The following is a 23,047-nucleotide window of genomic DNA, read 5'->3' on the forward strand; positions in this document are numbered from 1 at the left end:
AGCTAGTTGGGAGCCACAAAATATATCTGGCAGAACAGCTGCTGTTTTGACGTGATTCCAAATTACTTGGTTATGCTTTCATGACGAGAAGGTGCTGTTGCTGGTCTAGTATATGATCTGAAGCAATCCTGTGCCGTAGACCAAAGGTGTACTCGTGGGACTCATGATAACAATTAGTTTGATGTGTAATTGGCACTCGAGGAAACAAATGCGCGCTCTTTCGTAGCAGTCAGCCACTGGGCAAGCAAGTTCCTCCAAATTACCTGCGTCAAGAATGCAAGGTGCCGTAGCCTCCTCATAGACTATACCGCCTCCTTTAGGTACAGACCAAAATAAACGGAAGTAGGATAAGATAGATAGAGAAAATTTTCCGGACGCCTCCTAATGCTCAATCGGGGCCCCCCGTCTTCTACTCCCCTAAGTCCCAACTTCCATTCACCATCTCACATTACGAGCCACGTCAACAGCACTTCATGTGCCGTACGAGGACGCGTCCAATTTGTCGTCGCCATCAATGACTCTGCCAAAGATATCTGTTTTAGTATTGTGAACCACAAGCATATAACGATGACGAGACAACGGTGCGATAACTTACGAGAATTGTTTGACCAGGTAGCCCTCTCCGCCATGCTCCATGTCAATGTTGTACACATAAAAGCCACCGTCACTAGTGACCACCATTACTTGAGGACTGCTGCTGCTCATGGCCACGACACTTCGAAGCGGGCCAGTCAGCGGCTGCGACCCGCCCCCGTTGTTGTTCCCACGGGCTTGGCCCGTCGGCGCGTTAGAAGACTTCGGAATCTTGATGTACGCAAAGTCTCTGAGGGGTTCCCACATCTCTGTCACCGTCTGCGGCAAGTATGAGCCAACGACGCCGGCCACGCTGCGACCCATAATCTGCGACGAGCGCCGGAGCATGCTACTAAAGGAGCCACTTTGCCGCCTGTTGATATGTTGCTGGTGATGAGAAGAGCTGCCGTTACCTAGCCCAGCGGGTTCCGCCAGGTCGCTTCGTGGAGAACCAGCCGCACTCCCCACAGGCGACTCATTGTTACTGTCATAGCTGCGTGACCTCGACCAGCGATCCTGGCGAGGTGAAGCAGGTGTCTCTGCTGAGGCGGCAGCGGAATTGTTATCTGGAGGAGGGGCTCCGAGACGAAAGATGTGAACTGTGTCGGAAGTTGAGGAAACGCAGAGAAGGGTAGAGCTGAGGTTGAAAGACATGCTGTAAATAGTGGAGGGATAGGTTCCCCGGCGGAACTGGTAGAGTTTCTGACCTCCAGGGACCGAGAAGACGCGGATAATGGTACCAGTCTCGCTTGCTGTAGCCAAGAGCGTTCCTTCACTATTGAGGCAGATGCAGCACAGTGGTGAACGATGAGCCTCGATGACATTCACAGCCTTCAATGTGAGTGTGTCGAATACCAAAACCTCTCCCGATGTCGGTGCAACGTACGTTGAGAGAGGAGGCGCATGGGCTGGTCTTTTGTCTCCTGAGTCCTCCCGAGGTTTCGGTAAAGGATACGCAATGTAGCAGTTCTCTGAAGAAGGTGATAGAGCGCAAATTGCGCCTGGGTTGGGAGACGTGGGAATCGTGAAGAGAAGGCTCATATTAGAAATGTCATATAAGTAGATTTCGGATTCGAGAACGACGGCGAGACGTTTCCGGTTGAGACGCACGGCGAGCACGGCTGATGGAAAGGTAAGTTCGCAGATGACTGAGGATCTCTATTTATCGTCAGAGGAGTATCATAACTCGGCATGAATAATTGCCAGCAAGTGGTTAGCACTCACCTTTGTGTTTTGTATTATCAAGTGTCGAGGGGAAAGGATCAGGGCGACAAGAGATGTCGAGAATAGCATCTCAATAATAGCAATGTTGCCATCATCGCTGCTGAAGATTTTGGAGAACGGGTCGGTGTGGTAGATTCGGAAACCCTTGGAAGTACCTAGCAAAGTGGAACGCAAAACAATTAGTAACTTTGATCTGGAAAATCCGTATGGAACCAGAAAAGCAGACAGCAAGGGAACTCACCGACGGCCAGACAGCTATGGTCCTGATTAAAGGTAATAAAGTTGAGGGCGGTATTCGCCATGGTGCGCTGCTCGGATCACGGTGGAGATGCGGACGACGATTCTGGAACAGCAGGTTCTGTAACGCCCGGGCAGCGCCGGCGATCGATGAAGACCAGGCAACCCAAATGTAACTGTTCACACTATTGGGCAGGTTTTGCGGATTTAGGTATTCGGGATACTATGTACGTCGCGATAGATGCTCGTCGAATCCCCACACTGGTAGGGGGTCGGGATCAGTGGCGCAAGCAGGAAAAGATTCAGTGGCGGCGGTCCGAGGTCGAGATAGTCGACGGTATGCCAAGAAGAAATCGAGGATAGACGGCGTAAACAGAGGACGATGTATGTTTCCGCATGTACTCGAGAGGCAGAGGATTATTTGTTGGATCGAAGTAGGAAGCAGCGGCTCGGCGACGGCTGGCGGCTTTCAGGTGCCAAAAAGTCCGCAAGGTTGATGGTCGCCTCAAGATGAGGCGGTGTTCGGTTCGACGGCGACGAATATGACGAGAAATCAAGTGCTGCAGTTGGAAGATCGGAGGAGGGTGGCGCAAGATGGCGGCAGCGCAGCGGCAGAAGGAGGTTGAGGTGAGGAAGATGCCGTTGCGGTCAAGCAAGGTCAGAGAGGTCGGGCAAGGAAGGTCGATGTTGGCGTACGGTAGCTTGTGGAAGCAGATCCAGGCGGGACGGCTCACAACGCAACGTGAATGGAGGAGGCACCCCGATGTCAATCCGGTGGGGGGGAGGGGCGGGGAAGCTATGTAATCCCATGGTCCTAGCGCCTTAGTAGCCCAGAGCTCATCGCGGACGGATACAGACCTGAAGTGACAGGGCACCATACTAGGTAGGTAGGTAAGTACCCAGGGTACTAGGTAGGTAGGTTGTAGGTATCCGTACGTACCGTGTATGCTTACCTACCTACCTGACATGGAATCTACGACAATGTGTTTGAGTATTTTACTTCACTTTGGCGCAGCAAGTATGGAAATCTGCTTTCACGCAGGCATTCGTAAATCAAAGTACTTTGGTTGCAATACCTAGGTATCTTGAATCTCATTGCCTTGGGTGTTCACAACGAGGCAGGGCCGCGTGCAGCTGAAATGGCTGGGTGTGTTCGTGGCACATGGCACGTGTGGCTCAAGCTCTGGGCAGCTGGCGGAAACTCGCGACAGGTGACCGATTGGGCCAACCTGCCCTGTGGAACCTGGAACTCGATGCACCTCCGTACCTTAAGGTAGGTGGGTACCTTACTTCAAGGTAGGTAGGTGCGTACCGTTTGGGGGAACAACCCTGATAAGATAAGGCAAACTGCCTTAGGTACCTTAGGTACCTTAGGTGCCTAAAAGACTTCCATGCTCCAATCTTCGACAGGTTTCACGAGGACAAACTACGAGGTGAAGTGGGCACAGACAGGAAACAATTAGGTGAAATCACCAAGTCTACGTGGAATATGTTGCATCCTCTTGACTGTGACATGGATGTCTTACTCGGAACAGCTCTGCCCTAGCCCGTCTTTCACGTTTACTGACGATGTTGTAGAGCTTTAGTTACATAAGGTATCCGTAGAATGTGATTCAACCGCCTTTATCCCGCAATGGGGTTTCAGAAGCTCGGAGCCCCGTTGTTTGGCGCCTTTCACTGAGGAGGGAACTTTTTGCAAATTTCAGTCTGAGTAAAAAAAAACCAAAAAACTTAGCGGCGCCAAAACCAGGACTCTTGCGGATATCGTAACTCATTACACGAAGCGTACTGAACCGGGCGCAAGCTTCGTTGTGATCCGTTCAAAATGGCTCCCTCTACTCAGGACGTTCGAAAGTCTCGGGCTTCGGATGATCTGATCATGGCCGTGAGTTGGTTTCCAATGTCCATTCATGTGTCTGATTTCTGATTTAATGTCACTCACACCCTTTACTTCATAGACAAACAACAGTTCTATCGTCTCAAAACGCAGTGTCGTAAGCCTTATTGCCGCATACTTGGTTGAAACGGAATCCTGAAACTCATTCAAGGAACATCTTTACTATCCCGACGAGCCTCACTACTTTCGGTTCTTCGTGAAAAAGTTCCGGAGAAGGGCGCCTCTCGTAAATAGAGGCTATCATCTTAGACTCAAAGTTATCGACACCCTAGTTCGTCGATTTCTCCAGAAACAATCAAATCGAAAGAAGGTCGTCGTAAATCTTGGCTGTGGAAGGTAAGTCTCAATCTGTTGTCTTACATGTTTATGAGGCCTTTACATGATTAACGCTTCACGATAGCGACGTTCTGCCGTGGCAGTGTCAAGTGCGCTATCCCGAATCATGTCAAGATGTTACTTTCCTCGATGTCGACTACCCAGATCTTATTCAGAAGAAGCGGCAGATAGTGCTCGAGACCCCCGAGCTGCAAGATCTGATGGGGACTTGGGAGGTAAATGACGGTTCCCCAATCGTCCTCAAAAGCAGGAAGTACTGTCAAGTGGGATGCAATCTCCAGCAGCTCTCGGTTCTGCAGAGTTGTCTCGACACGCTCTTCGACGTGCCAAACACCGAATTCCTGTTCGTGGCCGAAGTGTCCATTACTTACATGGACACGAAAGGTGCAAATGGAGTCATTGAGTGGGCAGCCACTGTTGGAAATGGTACGTTTCTTACCCTAGACTGCACGATACACTCTAACCAGATACCTAGCGGAATTTTGTTTACTGGAGCAGATACTGCCAGATGGACCTGATCATCCTTTTTCTCACACGATGCTTGGGCACTTCAACAAGATGAACGCTCCACTCAAGTCGGTCCATCGCTATCCCACTGTGGCCAGCCAGGAGAAGCGATTCAAGTCTCTTGGCTGGCCATCAGCCGAGAGTTGGACACTCTGGGAGGCTTGGTCTGATGATTTGTTCATGACTGCTGCAGAGAGGCGAGCCCTCGACTCGGTTGAGCCCTTTGATGAGTTGGAGGAGTTTGCTCTCTTCGCCAGCCATTACTTCGTCATCCTTGCTACAACTCCGAAGTCTGAAGTCCAGGGCCACGTGTCCAAGGTCCATGAAGAAGCCGACATTTCATCCTTCCAATGTCCGATGACCATGCGCGCCTACGACTCTGCTCAGGGGCACCGCCGGCTCGGCGCCGCGATGCTCGTCAGAGAGCCCAACGGCGGTGAATTCATATCTCACAATTTCGGTCAGGGGCCTGTTGGGCGAATGAATTCCGAGGATCTGTACCAAATTTCTAGCCAGCCAGTGGCTCCTCTCCCATCAGTCAATACGCCCTCTGCCAGAGTATGCCATAGCCTTACGGACTTGGGCAGCGCTGGTGTTCTTCTCGCTGGTGGTCGCGCGTCCCCCTCAACGGCGTTCGGAGACTGCTGGCTATTCAACAAGCAACTTTCTGCCTGGGAACGAACAAAGGATCTGCCTGTTCCCTTTTTCAGGCATTCTGTTACTCGACTGGGTTCTTCGACTCTTGCCCTCCTCGCCGGCGGTAGGAAAAACCACTTTGAAACGTCAGCCGAATACTTCCTGTTTGACCCTGCAGAGGGTTGGAAAAAATGCCATGTACAGTCTACGCCACCTGCACTGTACAGTGCTACACTTGTCTGTGTAGGCGAAGTAGGATCTCGAGCTTTCACGGGCATCCTGTCCGGGGGCAGCCTTGAGGATAGCGTCATCAACCAGAAACTTTACACTTGGAGATTGGACATTTCTGAACCTGAGGTATGTGCCGATGCGACTCCTTGAATCATTTCTTTTCATTTGCTAATGCCCATTTTTAGCCCGTACTATCGTTCCAGCAACGAATTCCCAAAGACAGGGGACTGCCCGGCGCTCTTGCCAGGCTTGGCTCTTCCGCTATACATTCTCTTGGCTACACTCTATTGCTTGGCGGAGTGATTGAGGGGGTTCAGCTTCCATCGGTATACGACATCATCGTTCTCAAAACAACGGAAACAGACGTAAGGGTGGTGGCCAGGCTCGATGGCACAGACAGCTCCGGCGTGATGCGCCCCTTTCTGATGGGGTCTTCCGTCGTGCACTATGGAGATGGAAAGTCCGCCATCCTCGGAGGTGGCGCAACGTGCTACGCCATGGGAACATTCTGGACTCCTGGGAGCTACAGTTTCCGTTTCGATCCAAAGCTTTTAACCCAGCATAGCTCAGGGCAAACAGCTTCACGACCCGAGCCGATCCAATATCAGGAGACGATTGAGTTCTCGGAGGGCGAGAAGAAGCCCGTTGAATAGAATGAGGTCGTATCACCCCTCTTTAACACCACTAATAACCTCTCATCCTGAATTCACACTGCAATCAGCTATGTCCTCAATAAACTGCCGCACCTGGCAGTAGTTGGTCAATCGTGGGCCATCTGCACGGAAACATCGGGAATTATAGCAGAGGAATGTGTTCATTCGATACAGAATTAGCTTCGGCCTCGAAGCAGTCGCTTCATCGACGCAAATAGACTCTTGAAATCGCTACCAAGGCCCTCCTTATTCTCTCGTGCCCTCTCGAGTCCGCCTCTCTTGAATCCCCCAGGAACACAAAGCCACAATAGTAGAAGAAATATTAGAAGAGCCAGGATTATTGGCTGTAGCACCTGGACGCCTTTGCTCTGGGCGATGGCCCCGATGGCAAATGGGAAGATCGCTGCGCCGCCGCCACCAAAGGCAGCCGCAAATCCAATCACGCCCACATGGTAGTCGTTGGGGAGTAGTTTGGTTGCGGTAACGATCACGGCGGGGAAAAGAGGGCCGAGAAAGAAGCCGAGGAACGTAATGAAGATGACGGAGGCGACAAAATTGGGAACGAGCCAGTAGAGCAGTTCGAGAACGAGTGAGATGACAAGGTAGATGGCGATCGCGCGCTTCTCTCCTATGCGCCCCGTTATGAAGCCCAAAATGACTCGTCCTATTGTCAGTCCCAGCCTTATGGGGAGACAGGTTAGTATGGATTTCTTAAGTAGAACAAAGCTTGGAGAGGAAGGTAATTACCAGAACAGCACCACGGTGACGCCAGCCAAGAAGGGCTCAGCGTGCCTTACGCGAAGCATGAAGGTAACAACCCACCCGCCCAGGCTGACTTCTGCTCCGACATAGCCCAACAGAAACAAAGCCAGAAGCCAGGTCAGTGGTTGACGCACCACAGTCATAGTTGTCGTCCTCTTCTCTCCCGTCGAAGACTGGTGGGTTTCCCTGTGTATCTTGCCAGTGGCGCCCCAGAACGCCGTGATGGCGGCCACGAAGTTCACCGCGGTGACGCCAATCATGACATAGTAGAAGGAGTACCACGGCAGCTTGCCCTTAGTCACCATAGCGGAGGCGACCAGAGGGCCGATGGTCGCGCCCAGTCCATATGCACCGTGAAGAAACCCAAGCAGCTCGTTGGCGTTTTGCATATTGCCGACCCATGCGTTCCAGGCGCTATCTTCGAGGCCGTTTCCGAAGCCTGCGAATAGCAAGACGACAGGGAGGACTGGGTAAGGCGGATGTGAGACAAGAGGGATGTAACCGATCATGCGGCTGATAGGGCCGAGTACTGCAACGCCTCGCTGACCGAGCTTGTGATGTATGAGGTTGTTGGATAGGGCTGCCACCAGGTAGCCAATGAATGGCGAGAGGAAGAGTAGGGCGACGATGGTATATGTGATGTTGTAGTACGTTTCTATCTGGGCTCAACGTCAGATTCATGCTATTGAGTGGGCACTGGAGGTTTGTGTGAACTCACATAAGGGATCAGAGCCTGTAGACAGACAGTTGTAAGTATTTGATATATTTGAGTACAGCAAATATTTGTAGGCTTACACCGACGGCGGCGTCATTCATGCCCATGATGATGAAGCTCCAACAGGTTACGAAGAAGCGGTAAGTATTGACGCGGGTCCCGTTCCAACGCTCTCTAGTCTCCTCATGAGTAGTAATTGGAGGTACATCTGTGTCCTCTTCCCCGTCTAGGACAGGCAATTGGGTAACTTTCTCGTCCATCGTGAGCCCTGGCTGGTTTGATGAGATGCCGCGACGTTGATGTACAGACAACCGACTGTCTTTGGGGGAATACTGAAAAATTTAGCTCCTAAGATATTATAATCATAAGTCAGACAGACTGTTGGACGGTCGTACGAGATGCGCGGAGCATCACGACTTTAAGATGATCGAAGTCGAGAATACAGTCCCAGCAGCCGGCAAAAGCTCGGAAATTCTGCTGTGCAAAAGGAATGGTTCACTTTCTTGAGAGGAGAGCCTCCACGACCTATTGGGAATAGGCCGCGAGGCCATCCAATGAAGTTCGTGGAAGTATAGAATAGACGACCTTCTCAAATGGAGGTGGTGGGCCTCTACTACGAACCGTGGAGCAACATGCAGCCGATGTTTAGCCAGAGCGGTACGAACTACCGGGTGGGATTGCGGGCGATCACGAATCGGTCATGAGCATGTGCGGAAATGTCTGAGGTCGGCGGCGGTGAGTGGCTTTGGAACGAACCCACTCTGGACGATAGCAGCGATGGCCGGAGAGGGCATCCGCTGTGGGGCCGGTCCGATGTGCGGGGCTGTCTTCCTCCGGTGAGCCGACTCTCGGGGGGCTTGTGAGGGCTGACTTTGAATTCGTTCGCCGAGGTATCCTTGTTGGGAAAAAGGGGGGGGGGGGGTTCAGTTCACTCAGAGCTAGGTACTATTGAGTTCGTCAGCGAAGATTCGCTGCATTTTGGCGTATCGGTGCGGTGTGCTGTGAATGCCTCGTGGAAAGCCTGCTGATTTCTTACCGATGTGAAGCTTCGGAGAGAGTGGCCGCGCATTACGATGGCCAATGGCAGGGCCGTTGCAAGGTCATACCACCTAAATTAGCAAACGTGGCGGGGCCATCTTCGGTGAGCTGTCCAATTCCACATACCTAGCCCTTTTTCCTTCCTGTTGTCGCCATTTCCTTCCTGCGACTGCATCACCTCCCACCCAGCACCCATCCGGCAGGTGGAACTCAACTTACCACAGCCGTTTGTTGGGACTGTGGAGTAGCAAGATTACGCCGATGTAGTAAGTGGAGTGACGGCGGATGAGGCTCAACACGGCAGTTTGAGAAGAGTTCCGTAACTATGCATCTTGCACTACATTACACTAAGGTAGTATTCATACCACTTACGGCTCGCTCGCAGTAAGGTAGGAGGGTCAAGCTAACTACATGGTAAGGCTAAGGTACCTAAACAATCCCACGTCAGCAATGCTCCGCGTTTCCGAGTAACAAGTTGCTCTAAGTACGCTGGTAGCACATGCTCGGGCAGTTCCCATGTTTGCTTGAACTCGGGAATTTCCCACCGAATGTCATGTCCTTGTCCATCCCTACTCACCCATTATGCGTGACATCATCGCACCGGCCATCTCTCAAACATGCGTGCGAAAACCCTGCACTTGACATATACCGAAAAAGGTAAGGGAACGACATCGGACCGTGTTACCTTTATCCTGACGGTAATCTACAGGAGAAACGGGGTGTGTACCCCGCCCGTTTCTCATAGAAAGCAAACCAGAAAAGGTCGAGGATCTCCAATCTTTCATAGGCCCTGGAGTGCCATGTTGGTCAGCGACATACCTAGATAAGGTACTCCTATTCCCCGGCCGACGTCGAGTGTGACGGCGGTGCAGCAAACCATCTGCCGTGTTACAACCGTACGCAGGCACGGTACTTCACTCAACGCTGTGACCTCGACCCTCTCTACCTTAATCCCGCGGCCTTCTTCTAAGTTCCGGGACTCTTTGACCTAGTCGTCAGACTGAGCTTACACAACCTGAAGATTGATTTGCCCGGAGCTAAGCTCAAACATTTTCCCTCGCTCACTCCGAAATCCTTTTTTTCGGTATCGCCACGGAAGAAGCAAGCCCGTACATCTACGGCCTCTGCTGTGTTTGTACGACTTTGTACTCCACGTCGACTAGCGATTGCAGCAAACTTCTGACTACCAACCGCATAAAGATCCTCTGTCATCACTCCCTCGGTCTCTTGCAGACGGAGTCTACCTTACATCAGTGCCGCCAGCATCGCGGAGACTCTCTACCGCCGACTTCATTAGATCTTCCCAGACTGTATAAGTCTTCTTGACGCCTCGATCAACTGGCTTCGAAAACTTCTGATTCCATCGCCAGCGCGCCAATTGTCCCTCCAAAAGTATAAAGTCTCGCACACCACTTGGCATAGTCATGTCTAGGTACTACGAGCACGAGATCAGGGAGGACCGCCCTCGTAGCCCAAGCCACCATCGCCGCGATGACCCCCCTCCCGTCACGAGGGAGTACTCCCCCGAGTACTACTCCGGCGGCGGCGCCGGTCCCATTCAGGTAGTCTATCCGGACCGAGGCCCCGTGCCGATCGCCAGCGGCCCTTATATTTCGGGTGCCATTCCCGTCGACGCTCCTCCTCCAGTCCATCCATACTACCCTCCCGAGTCACCACTCTCCCCCCGTGACTCAAATGCCCTACAGCTCCCGCCCCAATCCCACTATCGCCCACGCTCCCTCCCACCTCAAGCATACGCAATAGGCAGACCACGCTCGCGTTCGCGCCCGCGAAGCCCTATCGGCAAAGCTCGTCATGCGGTCGACCACGCCTTCACCCAGTCATCCTCGGGCATCGGCGTAGGCCTTCTAGGCGCCGTCGTCGGTGGCCTGGCAGCTCGCGAAGTCTCCGACGCCACCGTCCGATCGCGGACTCGGAAGGAAATGGAAAACGGCACATACCGCCCGCGCTCGCCACGCGAGGCGGAGAAGGCGCGGGTGATATCCACCGTCGTCGGAGCTCTCGTGGGTGGTCTCGGCGCCAACGCCATCGAGAGACGCTTCGAGGCTGCTCGTGAAAGGGATAGAGAGCAGCAGCTGGCTTGGGAAAGGAAATGGGGAAGGGGAAGAGATCACGAGGTGGATCATGGCAGAGGGCGTCTGCGCAACCGGCATCGAGACGAGTGGAATGATGGACACCCCGACTATGGATATGAAGATCGTCGTGGCGGAAGACTGCGAAGCGAAGAGCGCTATTCGTACAGGGATTGAGATTGCCGAGACAAGCTTCACCGCCGGCGTTACTGTAAATGAAACCCGTTCTACGACCTGACGACTAACGAGTTCTTTTCCTTGAGTTGATAACTTGTCGATGACCGGATACCCTCTGGCAGGCGGATCTTCCAACCTTTGATTGCTTTGCTGTGTACGGAGTAGGCTGGATATATCTGCCTTGATAGCGATCCTTCCCTTATCTCTTAGATATGTATCCGTAGGGTACGTCTTCCCACTTACCTATAGAGGGAAATAACCCTATACCTGCTCTCCTTTCTTCTCTGACTCAACCGATCCTATGTCCTAGGCCTCTTAGCAGAGAGGGTTTCTCGAGGAATCTATATCATGAAGCAATACCAGACATATCACATGTTATTACACCTTCCTTACGAATATCTTAGCAAAGTTATTGCTACAATCATGTGTTATAGTCTACAGAATCCGTGCCGCACATCCTCATTCTCATCAATTGCCACAGAAGCTGTGGCAAGTTCATAATGCAAATCCCATGTGACATCTCGCAGTGAGAGCAAAGCAACGGCTGGCTGAAGTATACCAAGCTCAAACGGCAGGCACTGAGCAAGGCACATGGCGGCAAGATCAACTCATTTGCATCCATCTTCCTTTCGGTCCATATCGCGCAACCATTGCCCATCAACCGCACCTTTGACCTTTCGTAAACGTTGTCATGCCCATTTTAGTTGTCGTAATCCATGCAGCATCGAAAAGAGCCAGACCGTGACGGCTCAGTTGTTGTACCGAAGGGTCTCCTTACCAACATCGTAACCATCGGGGATCAGGTGAAGCCCACCGTAGGGATCCGTGCCTTCGATCAGCTCTCTGGATGGTATCCACGGACGATCACCCTGGCCATGCGGCAGTGTTTGTGCAGTGTTGTCGCGATCTAGCTTTGCTCGATAAGCCTGCTCCCTCTCCACAATGACCTTGAAGAACTGGGCTATCTCGGCAATGGCTATCTGCTGCGCCTCTGAGCATCCAATCGTGTTACAGAGAGATTGTGAGTCAACAAGCTGCTTAGCGATGACGGAATCAGGCTGGCAGTAAGTACGAATGCGCAAAGATCGTGCGTTGATTTTCATCGCGTGAAGCAGACCTGCGATCTCCATCGGGTTGCCTTGACGGCGACCAAAGAACTGGAACTCGTCAATGTGTAGATGGACGAGATCGAGTTGTGTTTGAAGATCGTAGCGAAATCCCACAACTCTTGGGCGGCCCTTCTGCGTCCATCCATCGGCAATTTTCTTGAGTTTGTCAGGGTTCAGACGACCATGATTCAGTTCATTAGTGATGTAGGCATGCAGTGCGTTGCTGATATGGAACTCGAGCTCGCAGCAAAGAAGGCTCTGCTCACGGGGGTCAAGAGAGATCGTGACTCTCTGGACTTTCGCCTCTCTCTCCATGTCCCTGGGCTTCCGAGTGGTCTTGCTCTCAGTCTGTCAGTTGGTTAGCTAGATAACTCAAGATACGGACGCTGAAGTGCAGGGACGTTTACCATTTCCTTGGCAATCTTCTTGAGGTAGTCAAGAAGTCCAGGCTTCTTTGGGGATCCGTCCTTTCTCCTGCGGTCGGGAGTGTTGTCAGGTCGCTCAAGCCATCCTTGCTCGCCAATCAGGGTCTTGCCTGCAACTCTCTGTATGGGAAGTTCCTTATAGGCAAAATAGGGCTGTAGAGGAGAGTATATGTCACTTGCGTCCATGACTGGCTGTTTGAGAGCTTCCAGTCTACCCTTGGGCGGGCCACGGCCTTGAACACTCCCTCCGCGACCGCTCGTATCGGGAACGAGCGCCGGAGCCTTTGAATCTTTCCAGCCGCTGTACGACTCCAACACATGCTTAATGTGTCGCGGGATGTCGTCTCTGTGAATCCGGAGAGGGCTCGGATGCCCTTCACTCTGAGAGTAGATAGAGGATGACTCTGCTTGGACAGTTCCGGCAGAAGAAGGGCTATCAGGGGTCATGGGCGGACGAACAGAGGGCATGCCGCCAGAATTCTCCACGATGGACCCATACTGACGACTGTCCTGAACGTTGACAGGTTTGGGTGTATGTTGCTGGCGACGTTCGGCCAGGCTCGATGCCAGAGAGCCTTTGGCCTTGTGGCCTTTGGGAGGTGAGCTTGGCATCAACTCTGAAAAGGTAGTCGAGTCGCTTTCGTGGCCATCCTCGAGAGGCTTGCGACAGAATTTGGCTTTGTTGGTAGACTTCTGATGGTGAGGGTTTCCATGACCCCGAGGCAAAGATTGGGGTTCGGTGAAAGCTTCAGCGAAGTCCATGTGTCGCTCGGGCGACCTAGGGCGACTGAAGTTGTCCACTCGGCTACGGCGAGATGGCGACTCGCTTGTGCTATTGAACCTTGTTACTTGTCAGTTGCGGTATCAAATCTGGATACCCGGGAGAGAATACTCACACGTCGGTCAATCTGTCCATCTGGTTTTCAGTCAAATTCAGATTGATTTGCACTGACTTGTTCGGCTTGTGCTTCTGAGGCGACGGTGATCGATGCTTCTTGGGCGAAACTGGAATGAAGCTACCCTTGATTGCGGAGGGTACCGCCCCTCGACCTTTGCCTCCCGGTATCTCCGAGTCCTGGGTCATGATGGGAAGATCAGTTGATGTCGTTGACGTTGTTTCTCGAGTATGGCGCCGATCGGAGAACCGAGAGCCAACTGAGCGGGATTTTCGTTGACGTTTGGTTTCGATGAGGTTCCCGACCCTTGAGCGGAATGAGTCCTCCCGGAAGTCAGGTCCCGTACGTCGATCGATCGGCAGTAGCAGAGAGCGAGATCTTCGAAGGACAAGTCGAGGAAATGGCCCGACAAGTTCAGGGTCTTCGAATTGGCTCGTCCGAAGTTCCCTAATCCAAGCCTCGATCCGACTGCGATAAGATGAAGGGTCTGAGATGAAGAAAGTCAGTTTTCAGCGCACTGCTGGGTATCAAAAAGGAGGAGAGATGGGTGTTGGGAGAGGAGGAAGTGGTTTCACGTGGCAACCTGCCGGAATATGAAGCAAGCGTGTTTGTTTACATACCTCTTTGTGGGAAAATGGCTTCCAGGTCAACTGAATGTGCTGCCAGATCCAAGGCGGGGCGCTGGTCTATTCGATTGGAATACACAACTTAGCTACAATCTGCCCCAGCGGGATGAAGAGGGATGACGATGGCCAACGACGAAAAAGCAAGGACAACCAGGGACGTAGGATTAGCAGCACAATGCTGCTCACTTCAACGGGTCACCTACCTTCAAGAATCAGGGAGGAGTGCCGCCCATCTGAGTCTTGCGATAACGAGACATCATCATTTCTTGGCCCCGACTTATGCTCCATCGAGGATAATGACTGGTTCCTCGCATCGCCAGCTACTTTTCATTAGTTATGTCTTCTCACGCATCTTGCATAACACCTACGTAGAAAGAATTGCTCCAGTGGCTGTGTACCGAGACGCGCCAATGGTTCAAGGACAGCGGACTCTTCTAGGCTTGAAGATGGTCGCGTCTTGCCTTGCCCAACCCATATATCTTCCGCTTGATAGTCGCTGCAGGATGCCCGAGATCCCGGGACGACGCCAATATCTACTTGCGAGCCATTATTTGAGCCCGAGGGAGAACCGTCATGCTCAACATAGGCGTAGAAGGCCGAAAGCGACGGTTGGTGCCGCGCTTGAGCGACGGATATTAGTTCCAAAGATCTCAACTCAGCTTATGAACATCAGAAAACACCTACTAGATCTCATGGCATCCTGCCCTTCAGATGAACTTGGCCTTGACGACGTCCTAGAGCAAGAAAGCTTCTCCGATCGATCGCCCGAGTCCATCCCGCTGGAGCGAGACCCCCGTCCGACGTCACGAAGGACGGGTTGTTGCTTTGTGATGGTCAGCTCTCGAGCTTTCCCAAGCATATCTTCCGTGGCAATTTTCCGGCCTCCGTCATGATCGGGAGGGTTACAGATCTTGGATAGAACCGCAAGTTTGGTTGGAACAGTTGGGCCGCGAAGTTGGTCAACTGATGGAGCAAGCCGTAGTTTGTGGGTCTCGATCTCGACGATGGTGACAGGGTGTATCCTTGGTTTGTCTGCTACCAGCCATCGATCATCAGGAACACCACACTCTCCGCCGGCGTGGGAATCCTGCCATTTTCCAAAGTGACGCGCAGGAGACCGAATGGTCTGTGAGTTCGAACGAAAATTTGTTGGCGCTTGCAATCCGTCGCTCTTAGCGGCGACCCCGCATGCTGTGCGCACCACACTCTTGCAACGGGCGCGATCTCGGTCTGACGGGCTCGTGCTGACATCGTCGTCTGCGATACCATCCAGGCCGAACCAATTACTGCTACAGAGAGGATGGTATTTGCAGTCGCGCTTCATGGAGTCGCCATAACCTATGCTCGGTGACCTTTCGACGCCGATGCTCCGCGCATGGGGACTCTGTCTTCGAATATCGGGCTCTGGAGTAATGGTATCAAGCCCGAACCAGTCGTGGCCGCGTTGTGACTTTGGTGTTCTGATTTGCCTAGGGGAACTAACATCGCTTTGCCTACGAGGAACGGCGTTTGTCTCGTGAGATAGGAGTCGGATTGCGCGGGATGGTGCAGCAGCATGGTCGACAAAGACCTGCCGATGGTCTAGTCCACCATCAAAGCCAAGTTGAGGCGTGAATGGGCCACGAAACTCCTATTGAGGGTCCATCACTCCCTGCACGGCAGCATCTGCCAGCAATTTCCTGGCCTTGATATCCGCTGTGGGCATCATCTCGTGAGACATCGACAACGGCAGAGGCTGATTGTCAGCTATCAAAGAGAATTTCCTAGCGAAAATGGCATGCGGCGCCACGCAGCCTTCGGGCAGCGGCACAGGCTTTGGATCAGGAGATTCCCGAAAGGAGAGAACAGTCTCTAGTCCAAACATGTTGGTGAACCAACTCAGGCGTTTGCTCCTAGGCGCCGGTCCTCCGCCATCTAAAGACATCAAAGTATCTCTTCTCTTTCTAAGCGCACGAAGGAGAGACAGAGACCTTCTGAGGTCTGATCTGTCCACGGGGATATCATCGTCATCTGGACTGACGTTCAAGTCTCTCGTCCCCGTCCCTTGGTGAATTGAAGTAGCCGGGATTACTTCTTCTTCTTTGATAAACCTGCCAGCCCTCTCGGTGCCAAGCTGCCATTGCATTTCATGCAGCTCCTTGGGGTTGGGACTGCGAAAAGCACAGGTGCCACCTTCACGGGTGGAAACGTACATGGTATGGTCAATCATCCAAGCTTTGCGACTGCGTATGCAGCTGGGCTCGTTCGAGCTCACCCTGGCCGATGGGTAATAGTCTGAAAGTCTGGTAGGATATCGATGCGGATGCTGCTGGCGCCACCGCACGAGACTAACTGTGGGCCGTATGGAGGAGGTGATTGTACTCATATGAGGTATATGGGGCAACTCAAGGTTGGACTGCCGTGGTGACGTTAGTGAATATGGATGGCAGTGTATTTGTGCTGCCAGCTTACATGTCGATTGAGATGATCATGCTTCCAGCGTTGGAACTCGGCACCTGAATCATCAGAATATTGGCAGTCAATTTCGATCAACTCGTATAGCACACCACCAGCTAGATCCAAATTTTCGTCTCCGAGATGCTCGCGCAGAACCAGAAACACCTGTCATGGAAGGCGTGAGCTAGGTATCAGTATTGACAGAGTAAAGCGAAGAGTTTCCGACTCACAAGTTGAACACCGTCCCGGTATTGATAGTTCCGGGGTATGTGTGCACAGTATCTTACGAGGACGTTGCGACACTCTGCGCATACCTTAGTAGATATCCAGTAGACTGTGTTAACCAAAGTCAACCTACTCCCTTCATCATACCCGTTCCGCGACAGAGTGTCCTGGGCAAACTCGTTTCCCATCTTGGCAAGCCTTCGCCGCCATTCCTGATCATCGGCCTGTGCAGCTGTCTGAATAGACTCAACCCAGGCTTGAAGGCTTAACCGGTTCCGCATTGTTCTAGGGCTCTCTGAGATAGCCAGAGTGATTGGCAGTGGTTTGACGATTTAGACACGGCGATGTGCGTCTCGTGGCGGGGTATTCGTCAAAGCGGGATGTGGCTTTGTCTACTACTTGCTCTATGCCATGGCGGCAAATAGCTGCGCGTAGGAAGACGTTCTCGTTGTCGTCGTCGTAGCAATCGGCCGTATTATTGGCGCTGCACTAACGTAGATTCTCGGGTCCTTGGCAATCCTTGGGAAAGAAAACAAAAGGGGGCAAGCTATAGAGAAACGAGATGTAAGACCCTCTGTTGCCTTCGCATGTGGGCGAAGACGTGGAAATCAAGTTAACGCAGAGATACAAGAGAAGGCAAGTGTGGTTGCCATCACTAGGCAAGTACGTAAGGTAAGGTAAGGTACCCAGGCAGTCGAGGAAAGTACACATCTTCTCCAAAGTTGGAAGGCGCAAGTATCCCGCCCTCCATCTCCAAGTTGTCGGCAATACACTAAGATAGAAGGTTCTTCCAGGTAGGAAATCATCTGATCCGACCTGGTTATAATGTTCCATGATATCGGGTACTCTGTACATCTTCATTATTGAGCAAGCTTTTGTCCTCAGTATGGCAGGCCACTCGACCAGCTATGCGACTCTTAAGCCTGACCCCTCAGATTGTACCTTATGCGGTGCTCTCTTAGTATGCCTGTTGCTGGCTAAACCAAACATTGCTCTCTTTGAGCCACAGTGCCTTCACTTGAAGCAAGTGAGAGAATCTTTCTCGGCCAAACCATCGATCAGTCTGAGGTATGATATCCAGCGGGCATGATGATGCTGATCGTTTGGGAGGGGGTTTACATGTCTTGAGGTCGCTAGATGTAGATACGTGATGTCGATCCTATTTAAGAAATCCTTGTAGGTTGCCTATCCGATATTGACTTTTCAAGGCTTCCATGAGGCAACCTCGAATTGGATACCGATATGACACCTGGGACGTTGAGCATGGAGACGGCATATCGCGAAGTTGGGATTTGCAAGATAGTCTCGCACAGGCAGTACCTCATTCGTCCGAGTCTCAATGCCGACATGAAATACTGCTATAGGGGCAATACGTTGTCTGAGCTTCTAGGCTCGGGAGGGCATGCTGATTGCAGAGCAGGCGTCTAGGCCTAGCCTCGTACTAGGTTGATCCCGTCTCGGAACAGATGGCCAGCGCGTGGAGCATGGAGAACCACCATCCATGGTGCGATGCAGGATCTGCAACGCTCTCGTGTCCACGCATGTTTTCATGACTTGGGATTCCGTTTGGTGAGTCGACATATGCGTGATGGTAGGAGGCGATGCGGAAGGACTCATTCTGGAGACTTGATAGTGCCTACTTAGGCAGGGGCTTTTTCGGACAGCTTCCGTCCAAAATTTTGTACCCTACGTGACTGTGGGGCTCTAACATGAATATTCTTGCCATTTCAAGCTTAAGCTCGTGACGAGAAAGTAAGGTAAGATAATGTAACTCGTTGTAAATTCGATGCGCATCGCATGCGCTCTCTTGACTGAGGAGCTTGGTAGTCCGTAAGGTACAGAGCTGTGCACTTACCTCAATACCAACCCAACTCACCATCGTGACGCCTTCCAACCGGATGCATCAGCCGCAGTCACGTGTTTTCGCACAACGCCTTGCATTACATACCACGATAAAACGATGTCACTTGATTTGTAGAGTGCGGTGGAGTTCAGCGGACACGCGGAGCTAGGTACCTACCTAAGAAAGGTTGAAGCAACTCCAAAGGTACCCTGTCGTTCATTCCTTCTTCGTTCCACAGCCTACTTCATCGCAATTGACATTTCGGTTCGGTCGGTGCCAGCGGCAAGTGCCCTCGGGGTGCAGCTGCACCGTCTTTTCCCCGCACTTTGCCTTCTCCAACTTCCGAGGACCCCAAGTCTCAAGATAGCCAACCTTGGAGGGAGCCAGACTATGATTGGGTTTGGTTGGGCAGGTGGGGTCGCGAGCTAAGCTTAGCTGTCCCGAAACATGTACCGACCACCTTCCAGATGCCGTCTCCAACTGCCTTTTTGACCCTTAATCGTGGGAGTTGCTGAGGAAAAGGTACAACGACCAAAGGAGCCAATCTGGAGCGACCCACAGCCAACTTGCCGACTTGACTACCCGAGTCCCTTTTGTCAAGTCTGAACTCCCCTAAGCAGGGGTGCCCAACCGGCCAAATCAGTAAGTGGAAGCTTCACTCAGCGGCGACAGCGCCTCACTCAGCAAAGCCTCCCGGTTCCCCTCGGAAGTGTCTCCATGACGTGCCTGCCACGCCTACGGGTCAAGCATGCAGGCCTGTACGGATAGCATGGCCGTCCTATTCCCATAACCCATGATTGGCTAGACTCGAGGCCCTTTGGATAGGCAGCTTGAGGCGCACATGGCCACATCCGTGACTCTGGGTGCTAAAAGCCACCCAGGTGGCACCTCAGTGTGGGGATTTGGAGTTCCCGGCCTACGTTGCCGTCCCCAGTCTGCTTCCCGATGTCGATGCCGGCCTCTTGGTCCCCTTCGGATCGGTCTCACTGTTCAGTGGTCCACGGATAACTCCCCGCCGTCTATTCCATCCATGCCCCGATTGACATCTCTCCGCCAGTCGGTCTTCCACTTTATATAAAGCCAACGCGCCGCCTTCTTCCCTTACCCCAAAGACTCTTTTCTAGTCGACACCATCCTTCTCTGACTTCTAGGCGCAACGTTTCCCCTCTATTGACCGAACTTCGGAAGCCCCGCAAGCTGTTCACCCGCTCTCATAGACTTGCTTTGACCAATTCGATTCGACCAAAGCTTACACTTCCTATCTGTACGATGGAGACGCAACCTGATCGCCAGTCAGGCACCTACTATGATATTGGTGAGTCCCTGCTGCGTGGATTCGCGTTGAGCTATACGCTAACATATCTTCCCAAAGTCATTGTAGGTGCTGGGCCTGTGGGCCTGATGCTGTCAACCATTCTAGCCAGATGGGGATACAGAATCAAGCACATTGACAACCGAGCCGAACCCACACCAACTGGAAGAGCTGACGGCATTCAACCACGTTCTCTCGACCTTCTTCGTAACATGGGCCTCAAGTCGGCCATCATGGCCCACAAGCCCGCTAGAGTCTACGAGGTCGCTTTTTGGGACCCGCCCAAGTCAGGCAACGGAATCGCCAGAACGGGAACTTGGGCGAGTTGCCCGGAGTTTATTGATGCCAGATACCCCTTCACGACTCTTTTGCACCAAGGCCATATCGAGCGCGTTTTCCTGGGCGACCTGGAGAAGAACGGCGTGCAGGTTCAGAGGCCCTGGACCATTACGGGGTTCTCATCCAACGAGGCCGAAAACCCTGAGTATCCTGTCGAGGTTAAACTTGAGCATGTCGATGGGACCGCCCAGGAAACGTTGCGTGCCAAATATCTCTTTGGCGGCGAGGGTGCTCGTTCCTTCATCAGGAATCAATTACAGATTGGCATTAAGCACAAGGATCCAATTTCTTACGTATGGGGTGTCATGGATGGCGTTGTTAAGACCGACTTTCCCGATATCAAGGTAAGCAGACGTGCCGAGGTTGATTCTGTTGGTTACCATATTGATTTTGGAATAGATGAAATGCACAATACACAGTAAGCACGGTTCCATCATGGTCATTCCCCGAGAGGACAACATGGTCCGTCTATACATTCAAATTGCATCCTCGACGGACGCAGACTTCGACCCACGCAAGACGGCAACCGAGCAAGAAGTGCAGGAGTCGGCTCAGCGGATTCTTCAGCCGTATTCCATCGAATGGGAGAGAACGGAGTGGTATTCAGTGTACCCTATCGGGCAAGGAATTTCGGACCGCTACACTCTGGATCAGCGGGTGTTCCTTGGAGGCGATGCTTGCCACACCCACAGCGTATGTGATACACACAATATTGGAAACAAGCTTCTTTACTGACTAGAGCATCAGCCCAAAGCCGGCCAGGGCATGAACACTGCGTTCCTTGACGCCCAAAACCTGGCCTGGAAGATCCATGCTGTCGAGGCTGGGTTCGCACAGCGCGATATTCTCAAGACTTATGAGACTGAGAGAAGGGACGTGGCGGAGACGCTGCTCGACTTCGACAACAGGTACGCCAAGTTGTTCTCTCAACGACCCGATGCCGCGAGCGAAGCTCAGGCGGCTACCGAGAACGCCAGCAAGGAGCAGTCCGAGAACGCTTTCATCAAGACTTTCAAGGAGTCTTGCGAGTTCACGAGCGGTTATGGTGTAGCCTACAAGCCAAATGTGTTGAACTGGTCCGAATCGCACCGGGCCAAATCATCCTTGATCCACCCCGAGGGTACGAAGCTCCGCACTGGCCGTCTGTTCATGAACGCCGATGTTACGAGGGTTGTCGATGCCAATGTTGTCCACCTGGAGCAAGAAATACCGCTCAACGGTTCCTTCCGCATCTTCGTCTTTGCTGGAAAGCCTTCAATCACTCGCAAGGCCCTTGGAGATTTCGCTAGTCATCTCAACAACAAGCGTTCATTCTACGCCGCCTATGTGAGAGAAGACGTTGACAGTGTGTCACATCACGAGCAGCACAACCCCCACAGCAAGTTCTTCTCATTCTGTACCATCTTTTCAGCAAAGAGAAGCAGCATCGAGATTTCGCGCGATGTCCCAGAGGTACTGGGGCGGTACCGCGATCACGTATACGCCGATGACAGGTGGGACCGCCACGTACCGAACGCCAAGGCTGCTGCGCACGCCAAGTTGGGACTTGATGAGGAAAAGGGTGGCGTTATTGTTGTGCGTCCTGATGGTTACGTTGGTATGGTTGCGAAACTAGTGGAAGGCAGCGGCACTGTCGATGCATTGAACGAGTACTTTGGCACATTCTGCACCAAGAAGCTCGGGGAGACGCTAGCCCAGCTGTAATGTACCTGAGTAAGGTAGAGCAAGAGTGTGCGACGGTGACTCAGGAGAGATTTTCCGAGAAGTTGGTGTACAAGTACTGAGTTGGGTTACTACTTCTGGCGTACTGGAGCGAAACATGAGAATTTATGCAAGAGAGGGGAGGTTATTCCCGATTTCACCTTTCAGGATGAATAGACATCATAGCACCGCCTGCAAATTTATTTGATCAACCAGGAAAAAATGCATGCCACCCCTCCATCGATTATAGAGTGCAAACCACCTGCGCGGAATCAACCACTTCACGAAGGTCGAGATTCAGCGGATGCCGTTGGATATAAGTAGAAGCGGCTTGAGACGGAAAAGAAGGGGACTGAGACGTTTGAGGAACCCAGGGACCTTATCTACGAAAGCTGCCTGAAGGCAAGCCGCAGCCCATTTGCGATGAGAGTACCCTGAAGTACCTTGGGTAATTGGTTGATCGATCAACAAAACATCGCGTCAATTTTTGAAGCTGTTTCGCTCCTTCCGCTCCTTGAAGCGCCGGGTGTGCACCTCTTGAGCTAGTGGGGCGGGCTATAGAGCTGCTAGAAGAATGAAGCTACCTTAATGCTTAGGTAGGTCGCAAGGAATGGAAGGTCCCCTAGGTACATGATCTACGTATAGTACCTTAGGTAAACACCACCTGCATCGCAACTTCCATTCTCAAATCCAATCTCCACCGTGTCTGCCGTCTGCACCTTCCGTCCTCTAACGTGCAACTCTTTGAGGCGCGGATGCCTTTTCGACCTCTTGTTGCTACCTACATTGAGCATCTTTCTCAAGGAACAGCGGTGCACCTTCTTCTTCTTCCACAACAACAAAAGCGCGTCGCCTTTTGAGCCCCCCAACTCCTCCCAGATCCCCCACCTGCAACCGATTTCAACCTTCCATCACGACCGATTTCAAGCATCGCGACACAACCCGCCTGCCGATCCAGCCAAGCGCCTTCGCACCAATTCTTGATCGCGCAGCTTCAGAAGCACAGTAAACACCCCGGAATTCAATTTTTTCGCTTTGTCGCACCTTTCATATTCG

At 52.3% G+C, this 23,047-nt stretch overlaps 7 protein-coding genes across 7 annotated transcripts; 3 read left to right on the forward strand and 4 right to left on the reverse strand.

Annotated features, from left to right (window-relative positions):
• Window positions 1-471: 471 nt before the first annotated feature.
• On the reverse strand, window positions 472-2,099 carry CTAM01_07936 (autophagy-like protein 18; the record flags this gene model as incomplete). Its single annotated transcript, XM_060523957.1, has 4 exons — window positions 472-520; window positions 596-1,731; window positions 1,798-1,952; window positions 2,039-2,099. The coding sequence occupies 4 exons, from the start codon at window positions 2,097-2,099 to the stop codon at window positions 472-474; spliced, it is 1,401 nt and encodes a 466-aa protein (XP_060381412.1).
• A 1,760-nt stretch (window positions 2,100-3,859) lies between these two features.
• On the forward strand, window positions 3,860-6,294 carry CTAM01_07937 (leucine carboxyl methyltransferase; the record flags this gene model as incomplete). Its single annotated transcript, XM_060523958.1, has 7 exons — window positions 3,860-3,919; window positions 3,993-4,028; window positions 4,083-4,267; window positions 4,332-4,693; window positions 4,743-5,591; window positions 5,658-5,767; window positions 5,827-6,294. The coding sequence occupies 7 exons, from the start codon at window positions 3,860-3,862 to the stop codon at window positions 6,292-6,294; spliced, it is 2,070 nt and encodes a 689-aa protein (XP_060381413.1).
• A 176-nt stretch (window positions 6,295-6,470) lies between these two features.
• On the reverse strand, window positions 6,471-8,031 carry CTAM01_07938 (major facilitator superfamily transporter; the record flags this gene model as incomplete). Its single annotated transcript, XM_060523959.1, has 4 exons — window positions 6,471-6,975; window positions 7,042-7,715; window positions 7,775-7,789; window positions 7,852-8,031. The coding sequence occupies 4 exons, from the start codon at window positions 8,029-8,031 to the stop codon at window positions 6,471-6,473; spliced, it is 1,374 nt and encodes a 457-aa protein (XP_060381414.1).
• A 438-nt stretch (window positions 8,032-8,469) lies between these two features.
• On the reverse strand, window positions 8,470-9,005 carry CTAM01_07939 (uncharacterized protein; the record flags this gene model as incomplete). The annotated part of the gene is made up of 2 exons (XM_060523960.1): window positions 8,470-8,666; window positions 8,936-9,005. The coding sequence occupies 2 exons, from the start codon at window positions 9,003-9,005 to the stop codon at window positions 8,470-8,472; spliced, it is 267 nt and encodes an 88-aa protein (XP_060381415.1).
• Window positions 9,006-10,233: 1,228 nt separating this feature from the next.
• On the forward strand, window positions 10,234-11,079 carry CTAM01_07940 (uncharacterized protein; the record flags this gene model as incomplete). The annotated part of the gene is made up of 1 exon (XM_060523961.1): window positions 10,234-11,079. The coding sequence occupies one exon, from the start codon at window positions 10,234-10,236 to the stop codon at window positions 11,077-11,079; it is 846 nt and encodes a 281-aa protein (XP_060381416.1).
• A 749-nt stretch (window positions 11,080-11,828) lies between these two features.
• CTAM01_07941 (uncharacterized protein) lies at window positions 11,829-17,077 on the reverse strand (the record flags this gene model as incomplete). The annotated part of the gene is made up of 10 exons (XM_060523962.1): window positions 11,829-12,536; window positions 12,596-13,445; window positions 13,510-13,996; window positions 14,130-14,195; window positions 14,504-14,755; window positions 14,820-15,716; window positions 16,089-16,285; window positions 16,390-16,466; window positions 16,587-16,736; window positions 16,886-17,077. 10 exons carry the CDS (start codon window positions 17,075-17,077, stop codon window positions 11,829-11,831), a joined length of 3,876 nt encoding a protein of 1,291 aa, XP_060381417.1.
• Window positions 17,078-19,908: 2,831 nt separating this feature from the next.
• Window positions 19,909-21,994, forward strand: CTAM01_07942 (FAD binding domain-containing protein; the record flags this gene model as incomplete). The annotated part of the gene is made up of 4 exons (XM_060523963.1): window positions 19,909-19,954; window positions 20,012-20,634; window positions 20,690-20,983; window positions 21,038-21,994. The coding sequence occupies 4 exons, from the start codon at window positions 19,909-19,911 to the stop codon at window positions 21,992-21,994; spliced, it is 1,920 nt and encodes a 639-aa protein (XP_060381418.1).
• Window positions 21,995-23,047: the final 1,053 nt, after the last annotated feature.

This window comes from Colletotrichum tamarilloi (genome assembly GCF_030869305.1).
Source record: "Colletotrichum tamarilloi strain Tom-12 chromosome Unknown Scaffold_26.1, whole genome shotgun sequence".
NCBI lineage: Eukaryota > Fungi > Ascomycota > Sordariomycetes > Glomerellales > Glomerellaceae > Colletotrichum > Colletotrichum tamarilloi.